Below are 12,131 nucleotides of genomic sequence, written 5' to 3'. Positions count from 1 at the left end.
AGGCTTCACATCGCTCTTCTCATTTGTAGTGTTCACACAGTGTGCTTGACAGCTGTCTGCAAAGCATTTCGTTCAAAGTAGAATAACATTTATATAGTGCAAGAATTAAAAGAATGTTTATTTTTGGTTTATGATTGGAGAAGGTAGACGTTGTTGATGCTCAGATGGTCCCTGAGTTGGTGAAACGCAGCTGCTCGTGGTGTGTGGGTACGGGCACCGCAGGAGAGGAGGCGCCGCGCTGGCAAATCTGCAGATTGACCTGGTGGCCGTAGCGGCGCTGGGCCTGGTGACGTGGAGGCGCGGAGGGGTTCGTGTAAAGGCCGGCGGAATCGGACTTGTCTCAATTCCTTCGCTTCATTGGGGCCACTGTTCGTCAGCTGTGTGTCTGCCTTTACCTTTGTCAAGAGGAGGAACCAGCTGGAATTGCCGGGGCAGCAACCACTAAAATACGGCAGGAAAATCTGAACTGAATTTTGGGATCTGAACTTTTTTTGTGATTTTATTTTTTTTAGAAGTATTAACTGTTCGTAGAATTTCCAGTTAGTATTAATTATTGAGAAATTAGTTTTAATTTATTATTTTTTTAATTCTGAAGAGGAAGCAGGAAAAACGTGTTTGCATTGAACTTCAGAGTTTGAAATAGAATTTCTAGCCCTTCCTCACTGTCCCTGTTTATGGGAGAAGTGATTGCCTTTGTGAAATTGTAGGGAAGCTCGGGTAATTTAGCACAGGGACTGTTAATAGCGTGAAGTCGGGGTGCAGAGTATAAAGGTAAAATTCTCGCATCTGCTGTTACATGTTGTTAACTCCCTTAGCAGACATTAAATCATTTCAAGTACAATAATAGTGTGGGAGGTAAATTAACTAACCATTAACAATCTTATAAATACACAATTAACATGCCAGCGTTTATATGACACATTGATGGGGCAGCAGTAATTTTTGATTGGGAGTTTGCAGACCTTTCAGAAGCCTGAGGCGGTTGCTTATTTAAACAAGTTCTTACTGCTCGCAGGTAAGCTTGGCCTTTTCTAGTAAGCAGTGTGCAAATAACTAAATGTAAAGAACATTCTCAGTGCACTCTTTCGAGTGTCCGTACGTCGTACTCAGTGGCGTCTGCATCTCCGCGTCCCGCGGTGCTCGCCAGGCGCCTATGACGCGTGCTCGCCAGGCGGCTATGGCAGCTGCTCGCCAGCCGCCTCGGCAGCCTCAACAGGAGGCGTTTTTGGGTTCGTTTCAGGTTGCTTTGGGCAGGTCGCTGGTGATCCCGCTCAGCTCGCAGCTGCCGGCCTTGGGGAGGGCGCTGCACTCTGCCCCGCGCAGGGCAGCCCGGGCTCCAGCGGCCTCACGGAGCCAAGTGCCTGCGGAGCCGCCGGGCAGGCCGGCCGCGCTCTGCGGGCCAGGCTTCTCTTTATGTGCCTTTTTTGCCGCCTGCTTTGTTTTGTCTGGCCACTCGAGTACTCTGCATGAAGTGTTTCAGGTAGGTGGCGGTTACTGTCGTTAAAGTGCTTGGGAATTGAGGTGTGTGCTGTACAATCCTGGGGCTTTTTCTGCATTACAGGAGTTTCCCTGTATGAAGGGCCATGCAGCAGCACATGTGCAGTATTCTGCCCTTTATGTTTAAAGTTTTCTTGGAAATAAAAAACCTGAAGGTCTATAATGAAATAAACCAAGAGTTGGTTTGTAAAGGCAGAAGAAAAACAGTAACGCGTTATTATGATGGGTGAAAAGAAATTAAAAACCCTATCTAGTTTTGTAAATGTATTAATTTGAATGAACAAACTTTTCTTGTGTGTATTTTCTCTCCATGCTTCTATACGTGGAACTTAGACTGTTCTGTCTTGTAGCAGCCATGTGCTGTAGAGGAGTGGGACCTGCCTGGGGTGTCTGTTTGTTGTGTTGCCGTGGGATTTGGGTTTCAAACCGTGCTCCCAAACCGCTGTTGTTGGAGTAGATCTCAGCAGCTGCTGTAACTGAAGTCACCTGGAGCAGAATTGAAATAATTCACTGTACTAAACAGAGTCAGTTAGGTTTTGTGCATCCAAAATATAAACCTTCTTGAAACAGGGCTTTGGGTTGGTTTTGGAGTGGCTTTTTTGGGGAGTTTTGGGTTGTTTTGTGGTGTTTGTGTTTTTTTGGTTGATTGAGTTTTGGGTTGGTTGGTTGGGGCTTTTTCCCCTAAAATGCTGTGTACATTGTATTTCTAGGTCCATGTGTCCATGAAGCAAGATGACGAGAAGATAGTAGAGTGAAGTGGTGGCCTTGTGGACAGCATGGCTTTCCTGGACAACCCAACAATTATACTTGCTCACATTCGGCAGTCGCACGTGACCAGCGATGACACAGGGATGTGTGAAATGGTCCTGATAGATCACGATGTCGACCTGGAGAAGTTTAATCCCTCGTCAGCATATGGGGACAGTGGTTCAGAGACACAGGGCAGCAACGGAGAGACTCAGGGCTACGTATATTCCCAATCAGTCGACATTACCTCAAGCTGGGACTTTGGAATCAGAAGGCGATCAAACACGGGTAAGGATGCTGCGGCCAGGATAACGTTGGCCTTTGTTAGTGTGGCTTGCACGGGCAGATCGGAGCGTGACCACGTGTCTGTCAAACTTCCTTTTGTAATGTTGAGACCCTTTTTATAAAAGGACATGTAATGATTCAGTTACTTGAGTGTGCTGTCAGCCGGGTTTTAATTGCTGTTTTAGTTATTCCTGTGCAGAGGAACACTGAGGTAGTCAGTTTTATATATGTAAAAAAAAGAAATTGTGAAGACATCAAGTCTAAATCCAAAGTACGTGAGCAGTCTTTGATATTCCTATTGTTCATGTCTGGAGGGGTGTTCACTTTTGAACAGGATAGTTATTTTCTGAGAAAAATCTACCTAGTGAGGCATCAAATCCATTTGTTATAAAAGAGAGGAATGAAGTTTGATGTGAGCCAGTGAAGTGAATGATTTGTCTGTATTTTGTCTTCTGAAGTTTTATTTCTGAGAAAACCCTTGAGCTGGGAGTTGTTACCGAATTAGAAAGTTAAAGGTATAGACCTTCTCAAACACACTCAGCTCGTCTTGCCTGGAAGAAGCTGTCCGTTTGTTGGGTCGTATGAGGGATATTGACACCTCTCCTAATACCCGAGGAATGCTGCCAACAAAAGTTCCGTGATCTCAAATAGAGGTGAAAAGGTTGGTGCGGGGTGGCCAATACTGATCTCTTTTCCGTGTTGCAGTGTATGTTTTTCCAGCGATTTCTGGAGGTGTTATAACACCACCTAGAGCTCAGGCTGGCTCTGGTGCGGCTGTGCACGTCTGGAAGTGAATTTTACGTGCGCTGTGATGTCAGGGCTCTCTGGCTGGCTGGCCAGGACGTGTCGGGGCGTTGCGGGGGCGCGGGGCGCAGCGGGGCTGCCCACGGTTCTCCCAGGGCCGGGTGGCCCTGCGTGGCCATGGGCCCTGTCCCCAGGTGTCCGCAGCCAGTGGTGACCAGAGACAGGAGTCAGGACACGGGAGAGCGGCCGATCCCGGCTGGAAACAAGGGCTCATCTATTGCCCATGGTTGATGGAACAAGAACTGCGTTTGGTCAGTGACACTTGTCACACCGAGCTTTCCAACTGGCGTGCTTCTTGTGAGAAGGAACCTTAAATAATTCAGGCTGCTAATAGGTGCTGATAATTCCATCTAATTCGGAGTTGCTGTAGTGCAGTGCCACAGCAAATGATCATTTGCAATCGACTGTAGATAGAAGAAAAGGATGGAGTTAGTGAAGATGATGACTGTGCTTTAGTACATTCGTTTTGACAAGGGGTGAAAGTATCAGATAGGATAAAAACATCATTCTTATTTCTGTACTACGTTTTTTCCTTTATCTCCGCGACAGTGGTGTTTTACCTAATATCTAAACTTATAAGCAGGGATACATCTGCTCTTATTTCTTTAGGAGTAAGAGACACAGAGGTATTTAGGCACTAACCTCATGTTGACTCAGATGGGGAATAGGCACGGCAGTCCCTGCTTGTGTTGGCACCTCCAGCTGCCCGGTGCAGCTGTTCAGCTGCTTTTCGTCACTTCCCAGCTTGAGAGTGTTTATGGGAGCAAAAAAAATCACTTTTGTGTCCACGATTCAGTTCAAAGACTAAATGTAAAAGGATAATAAGAGGGGGGATAGAAGATATTTATTAACCTTTTTTTAGTTGGTGAGATGGCTCAGGGAGATCAAATGGTATCTAAAAATCGTCAGAGTAATTTAGCATTTTAGAATCTCCTCTCCAAACCCATTTGGGTTAACGAATGATCTCGGTATGTCAGAGCTGCTGATGCACCCAGCGCAGTCTCCAGCAGCGCGGGTCGCGCTGTCCGGTCCGTCCCGGCTCGCAGGTCCCCGGCAGCGCCGCGGTGCCCGGTCCATCCCGGCTCGCAGGTCCCCGGTAGCGCCGCGGTGCCGAGGCCGCCCCTGCGGAGCGTGCGCCTGCGGCCGGGCCTTCCTCCAGAGCCTGTTTGGAGATGGAGCCAAAATATATGTAAAGAAAGATTATATTCATTTTAGGATTTGACTAATGTTGTGAAGATACAAATCATTTATTTTACTACCTATAAACTGTTTCAGCACACTGAAGAAAAAGCTATGCTAATTTATATAGCTTTGACATTTTATAATTTTCATGATTTTTAGATAAAGGATTTTATATTTAAAACTTTAATAGTCTAGTCTGAGTTCATTTATCTTTAATTTTTGAAACGGGGAGAGTAATTCATAACAGTAATTTTATTCCTGTAATGTAATATTCACTTCAGTTCATTTGTGCATTAAAATTCCTTTAAGACCGTTATTAATGATTTATATAATGAAATGTCATATTAATCACAGAAGTTTTCACATTTTATTATTCTCTTCCATGTTAATACTATCTTTATGATCTCTATTAATGTTTTATATCCTCTAATTTCAATTATAAATCAAGCACATTTTCATGTTTTTGTTGGTATTTGCTTTTCAGGGGTGCCACCTTTAAAATTTTATGACTGTTTCCCCTACATGTGCAGTATAAAACATCTTTATTCATATCAAGGTAGTTAATTATGTCTTTGTTTACAGTAAACTTTCATTGACAAACTTATAGTTGTAATATTTCTTTTCAAGCTCAGAGACTAGAACGTCTGCGGAAAGAGAGGCAGAACCAAATAAAATGCAAAAACGTTCAGTGGAAAGACAGGAACACGTCTCACTCAGGTAAAAGGCAAACGTTCCCTTTTCCTGCTGTTTGGTTTCGCTTTTGACGGGCACGGGGGTGTTTGTGATGGTTACACGAGCTTTGAAAGCGCGGAGGAAAGACTCGTCATTGTATTTGCCCGCGGTGCCGGGTGTCCTGGGCTGGGGGCGCACAGGCCTGGTCACCCCAGCGCCTGCTCTGCCCCGCTGGCCTGGGCACGGGCTGGGGGGCGCTATGGGGAGTGCGGGGACGTTATGGGGGATTCGGGGCATTGCTGGGGTGTGAGGGCATTGCTGGGGGTGTGAGGGCATTGCTGGGATCCCCGCAGGATCGCGTCTCAGGTACTTCTGCCTCTCTGGCTCTTCCCAGCAGCGTTTGCTGGACTGGGTGTGATGAATTATCTTGTAGAGGTTACTTCTATAGACTATTTTAGTGGTTACTTTTCTAGATAAGGGGAAAATCTAAGAAATAATGTGTATAGATGTGTTTAAATGAAAGCATGAGAAATGCTGCCTTATCTAGCCTTTCATTGGAAAAACTAGTGTCACCAACTCCTCAAAAAAGATGCCATTCTTTTTGTGTTAATTACATAGTTAAATATTTCTCACTGGATGTTCTACATAGTTTGAATTGTAATACATGAAACAGAAAACCTCAGTTCTCCCATTTTATAGCTGCAGCCGCTCCCTGTTCCAGTGTCTCCGGCACACGCTGGGGCTGCTGGGTGGTCTGTCACGCCAGCTCCTTTCCAAACGTGCATATATCTGAATGAGGTCCCCCCGTGATCTCTTTCTGCCTGCGCGGCGTGTTCCCGGCGGCGGGCGCGGGGCCCTCCAGCCTGCGCTGCCCCTTCCCTTCTCACCTGCTCTGGCGCTTTGGCCTTTCTGCTGTAAGCGGAGCTGGGGCTTTCAAAGTTGAATCCACCGTAGCCTGCAGCGCTCTGCTCAGGATCTGTAGCGTTTGACCTGTGGTGATGCAGTTCTTTTTCTTCTTCATCCTTAACTGTATGCTGCTTGATATTTCTGTTCGTGCAATTGCAAGTGTTGTGTTTACATCTCTCATTCATTTCAGAGCATATAAAATGTAACTTAGCAATATATCGGGGGATCTTTCAGAAGCCACATGTTCAGCCCATATAGAACAGCTCATACAGCTAATGAAACCACAGAAGGTGGAAAGGACACAAAATATAGACTGAAGGCAAAACCCAGCTTCACTTAAGAGTTAAAAATTCTGCAATTAAAGCTAGTTCAATGTAAAAATGAGGTTTTTTCCCTGAAGTGCGAGAATTTCTTTTTTCAATGTTTTTAGTTGAAATTCTTGCAGCTCGAGTCTATTAGGAATTATTTGCCAAAATGCTCAGTGGAAGATCTGCCTTCTTCTGGCTTTTTGCACTAATCTTCAGGAAGTTTTGGGTTCCTCTGCCTAAATGAGTTGAACATTTGGAAATGACAAAGTTTGTGGAGAAGGAAACCATCCCGGGCAGCCGAAGTGGCGGTCCCGTAGGACGCACCGTGTCTGCGGTCCCGTAGGACGCACCGTGTCTGCGGTCCCGTAGGACGCACCGTGTCTGCGGTCCCGTAGGACGCACCATGTCTGCGGTCCCATAGGACGCACCGTGTCTGCACTGTGTCTGCAGTCAGTCCTCAGCCACGGGAGGTGTTTGACTCCACAAAACTCCAGCAAAGCAGATGTCCCAGCAGAATTCTTGAGATCCCAACAAAGGAGACCAGAAACAAACCATCGTAACATGTCCCTAGAGGTAAAACTTGAGGATGAAAGATTGGCTTTTCCGCTCGAACCAGTAAAACCGTTATATTGAATTCCAGGGTACAGAGTACGTTCCAAATGCCCAGAAATGCCAGCTAAGGGTAATTCTCTAACATAATTAGAACTGAGATTATTTTAAAATATTATTTTGCTACACAAAACAGAATACCTAATGGAATCTAAGTTGCACATTTCAAAAGGATTTAATCAAGCTTTTTTGGCTAATCGCAGCCTCTCGCAAGGCTGCTGGGTGTCTCTTTGTGCCGGTATTTAGCACTTGTGCCAACTGTATGAGTTTGCAGGCGATCTGCTGATCAAAATGAACGGAGCTTTTGGCTGGTTATAATGTGCTGAGTTTAAATCCTGTGTTTCGAGGAGCCCGCCGCGGCCCCGGGCGCTGTGCGAGCAGCCGCTCTGTCCGGGGCCGCGGGGTGGATGGAGCCGGGGGCTCTGCGGTGATTGATGGAGCCGGGGCTCCAGGCTCCTCCAGCAGATGTGACCGGCTTGGCCACATTCACTCACAGTTTCCCGCAGATGAGACCCTGTGGTACTAATACGCTAAAACACCTCAGGCTCTGTCCTCATTTTGTAGTGTCCTTAGAACATAAGAAACCCGAATTTTTAGGTTTTTTTTTAAGTATGCTGTGAATGTTGAGTTAAACTGTTGCTGGAAATTCAGCTATGCAGTCTCTTATATTAAGGAGCTGCTTGGTGGAGGCTTTTATGAGCCTTCACAGAGCACACAAAGTACTCCCTCTTATCGCCTTTGTCTTTAGAAGGCTCTTATTGTTGTTTTTAATTGCCACCCAGTGTGTTTCTCTGGGATGGTGTTTCAGGTTCGACAGCTTTTTGGCAGGAGACCGTGCCCAGCCTGCCCTGAGAAGTGAAGTGCAAAGAAATGGTGCTTTTTGGATCAGGTGTCGTCCCAAGCCTGGTGCTGACAGCATAACCATGTTATAATGTACTAGCGGAGTAGTGTAACATTGTCCTGTAATACAGCACAATATCACGTGTCACAGGCTCGGTTTGAAACGCTTCCGCACGGCGTCTGGTAGATGTGTCCGCAGCTCTTTTGTGCATTTACTGTTCATTCACTAAAAGGCAGGCAAGCAGGAAGACCAGAAATGTGTAATTCTCTCTTTGAATATTGATTTTTGTCTTGCGTCAAGTGGATCATGTCGTCATTGGTTCCATTCTCTGTGTGGGAAGAATTCGTCTTTTCCTCAGCCTGAACAGCATCATCGTTCAGAGCTCTTATGGCTTCGGATCTGTGGTCTGCGAAGGAGCAGTGGGAGATTCTGCTCGGCTAGACCATTTATTGGTGTATATATGTGGTTCTGTTCTCACTCGTAGCACTGTCTTTCTGCGGTGGACGGTAGCCTCTGTGCACCTCCCAGCTCAACTGCTCCCATCTCTTTTCTGACCTACAGCAGAGGAGCTGAGCTCGCTCTTTGAAAAGAAGAACTTCCGCGTCAGGTCTCCGTGCTCGGGGAAGCCGTCCATCCTGTCCGTGCGGCTGGAGCAGTGCCCGCTGCAGCTCAACAACCCCTTCAACGAGTACTCCAAGTTCGACGGCAAGGTAAGCTGCTCCTCCCCTCTTCGCGTGGGCCGGGCCTGGCGGGGATGGGCCTGGGGTGGCTCCGGAGCAGCTCCGGGTTCACACCTCGGTTCGTCCTTGTCGTAGGCCAGCAGCTGTTTGAAGTGGTTCATAGAATCTGCTTCTCTTAGTGTTAGATACAATGGGTCCAGGTTCTGTAGAACTGTTGTTCTTGTTTTCAGCACAAAATTATACCTTACCTTTAGGCCTGCCTTACCTTTAGGCCCACCTTACCTGGCTGTTCTCTTCTGCAGCAGGTCAGTTAGGAAAGCATTTAGTGTGGCACTGTCCTAGGGCATCTCGCTGCAGTTGATGGTGAGAGGCTTTGTATAAATGATTAGTCAGTTGGCATTTTAAAAAGTGTATCTGTCTAGCCACTTCACCGCACTTGCTAAATCTTCTGTGATTGGTGCTGGGTTTACCCGCAGAACGCTGCGGTGCGTGTGGGAGGAGCCGCTGTTCGGTTCCAGTGGGTGTGTGGGGCCCGGGCCGGGACGATGGAGCCGTGCGGGTGCAGGGAGGAGGTTCGCGGCAAACCCGGGAGGTCGGGCCCCGTCCTCGGCACAGTCACTTCAGGAGCTTGTGTTCCCTATTGCAGTTCAGTTACTGTGTTGTCAAATATTTTCCTCCATCATAAACTCTAGAAACTGAAATACAAACGTTGGTGTGATAGATCGGTGTCACATCGTTCCAAAACAATTATAAATACTGCGTGGCTCTGTTTTCTGCTGGATTTGTGGAGTCTCCTGTGGGAGTATGAAGTTTGAGCTTCATTACCATTTTGATGGAAGAATTTCCTATTCTGTTAAGTATTCTTAAAGTGCAAAGTCGGGTGTGCAATTCCGCTGATCTAGAAGTACTCAGAATATTTGTGAAACGGTAGTTTTTAAACAGTGAAGGTCACGTAACAAACGCTGCCTCTGTTGTTATTTGTACCCGCTAGTATGGAGCAGTTAGCGCTAATGCCGTTTTCAGAATTTCTGGCCTCGGGAATAGCTGGCAGCGGTTCAATATAAAATAAACTCTTCTTTATCAAGGGAAGCCCGTTGTGAGTCAGTGCTGTCCCGCTCTCGGTGCTTTCATTGAGGTGACCTGCTAGGTTTCTTTCTCAGAAACTTGAGGACCTTAAGTATGTTTCATTTCTACTTGGATAACCTGACCTATGTTTTACTGTATCAGTAAGGATTATAGTTGACTATAATGAGCATTTTACCTTTTGTATTTAAAAGTCTGATGCATTTAGCCTGCGTTTGGTCCATTTGAAGGAAGCTGGGCCATACATAACAGTTTGAGATATGAATGGAATAGCTCAGTGCTACTCGCTGGTGACTGCAGGGTGCGAGCAGAACACATTTTAACTCTCCAAAATAACAGAGTTGGCATTTTGTTAGAGGATAATCTCACCGTATTAATTTTAACAGCACTGTTTGTGTTGTTCTTTTAAGTTTGTCAATAATGTGGTTATAACATTAATTTTCTATAGTTCTGTGTGTGTTGTCTATTTTGAAATACCTACTCAACCATCTGAGATAAAGAAACGTCGTTGTTCGGTAGTGCCTTGCTTTGCTTCAGCTTTGTGTTATTTTCAGGCAGTAATGCAAAATCGAAAAGTGCCTGGCTTTTTAGAATTATTCTTAACGAAATATCGTAGGTCTCATTTGTTTTTATTGATAATAGATGAGCAGCATTTTTCACATAAATATGATTCTTTCAGGAGTAGCGCATGACTTATTTACATAATTAACAGAGCCACGTGTCTCTGGGGAAGTGGTGCCGAACCGGGGAGAGGCAGGGGCGAGGGGGGCTGGGGCCTAATTAAACATGTCTTAAAAAACCCTACTTAATTATGGGTTTGCTCAAGGGATCGCAGTGGCTCTGCGATCTGCAAGATTATAACCAGGCCTTTGGTTTGTATATATAGGGAAGTTCTGTAGCATGGATTTTCAGCTTGCCAAGTAGCAGTTTCGTGGTTCGCTGGCCAGGCAGGAGCAGAAGCTCTTTGTTCGTCCTCCCCGCTTCCTCAAGGGCTTTAACTGCCCCCAATGCAGCCAATCGACCCGAGTCCAGACCGACCCGAGTCCAGACCGACCCGAGTCCAGACCGACCCGAGTCCAGACCGCCCCTCCACCGCAGGCCCTGCCCGCCCCCTCCCTGCCATGGGTTGCTTTAAACTCATCGCTTAAAAACAACAGACCATTGCATGCCATAATATCAACCAAGCAAATATGTTAAAATGCTTAAAATGCAGGTGTTTTCTGCCAGTTTTAGTGTCTTTTTCATAACCACTTCTGCAATTTTATGAAATAATAAAATTTTAAAGCGCTCTAATTTCTTCTTGTTCTGATCAGTTCATTAATTATCAGAACAGTGGAGAATACGGCTTGTGGAACGCAGCTCCAGTGGGAGCATCCTAGTGAGCTGCAGAACCGACCTGTGGCTTTCGTAGTGTAAAACTGCAGCTCCCGACTAAAGCCACACTCACTGACTGCTCTGGGCTGTATCCTCAGCTTTTACCTTAAGAGAGGTGAAGTAAACCGAACCCCTGCATCTGCTGCGTGGTTTGTAAATCACCTAGCGTGTGCGGCTTGGTTAATCACGAAAACTCTTGCTAAGAGCATTGTATGAAAAGAAGCCTTTATTCATAACTGCTTCAGTTGTCATTTGTGTAGGAAGTTAATGGAAGGCTTAAGCAATGGGTGTGCAGTGAGTCTGAGGCCGGGCCGGCCGTTCTGCGGAGCCAGCGCACAGCCCTTCTGCTGCCACTAGGGAACGTGGATCACGGAGCGCCAGCGCAGCGCTGCCGTCCCTGCCGCCAGCCGGCTGCTCCGACCTGCCGGAACGGGGCCAAACACGGGGCTGTTACAGGACAGTCGAAAACAGATGCTAAAGATGCGCAAAATAGCGCAAGGGGAAGGCTGGAAAACCCTGATCAAAACGCAAGGAAAGATCGTTCCGCTCTAGAATCAACTTCAATCATGAGCCCAAAGCCCCTCCCGGCCCGCGCACGGCTTTGCTGCGGACACCGTTGTTCTGCCCGCTGTTCTGACCTTACAGGGGTTCGGGGGTTTACCTGACTGCTGGGAATCATTTAAATAGACATGGGTTGGGGTGGTTTTTGGGTGGACAGATGCTGAAGCTCCCGGAGGAAGGACGGTGCCTCCGGGCAGCGATACCAGCTTCCTTGGGGCTAATTCTGGTAATGGGTTAAAAACCAACCACTTCTCTTGGAGCAACTGTTTTAAAAATGATGCTGCAGAAAGCATGGGGGATGGGATAATTCATGAGTGCTAATTGCTTGGCTGTTAATTTTCATAAGTGTTGATAGAAGCAGTTCCTTAAATTAAACTTTGTTTAAAATGTATCAAGGGAAATATTCCACAATGTCGAGCCTGAAGTGAAAATTAATATGAATGCTGTGGCAATTAACACGTACTGGTTAATAGCTTTTAGCAGCATTTTGGGATGATAGTCCTTAAATACATTTTTGCATGCTGCTCTTGTTTCAGTCTTGTTTGACTGTATGTCTGCGTAATCGCCAACAAATGTTTTCCA

At 46.4% G+C, this 12,131-nt stretch overlaps 1 protein-coding gene across 6 annotated transcripts in view; it reads left to right on the top strand.

The window, feature by feature from the left end:
* Positions 1-12,131, top strand: part of MAPKAP1 (MAPK associated protein 1) — a 75,913-nt gene that overhangs the window by 4,301 nt on the left and 59,481 nt on the right. For 4 of the 6 annotated variants that reach the window (XM_080356097.1, XM_080356098.1, XM_080356093.1 and 1 more), the window contains 3 exons: positions 2,208-2,532; positions 5,143-5,232; positions 8,413-8,561. In XM_080356097.1, the coding sequence (XP_080212223.1) occupies positions 2,274-2,532; positions 5,143-5,232; positions 8,413-8,561 (498 nt within the window). In that variant the 5' untranslated portion in view covers positions 2,208-2,273. Of the gene's footprint in view, positions 1-1,446; positions 1,481-2,207; positions 2,533-5,142; positions 5,233-8,412; positions 8,562-12,131 lie in introns of those variants that run through there. The other 2 variants (XM_080356095.1, XM_080356096.1) reach the window with 2 other exon arrangements.

Source organism: Nesoenas mayeri, assembly GCF_963082525.1.
Source record: "Nesoenas mayeri genome assembly, chromosome: 18".
Lineage (NCBI taxonomy): Eukaryota > Metazoa > Chordata > Aves > Columbiformes > Columbidae > Nesoenas > Nesoenas mayeri.
This window is presented reverse-complemented; position numbering and strand designations above follow the sequence as displayed.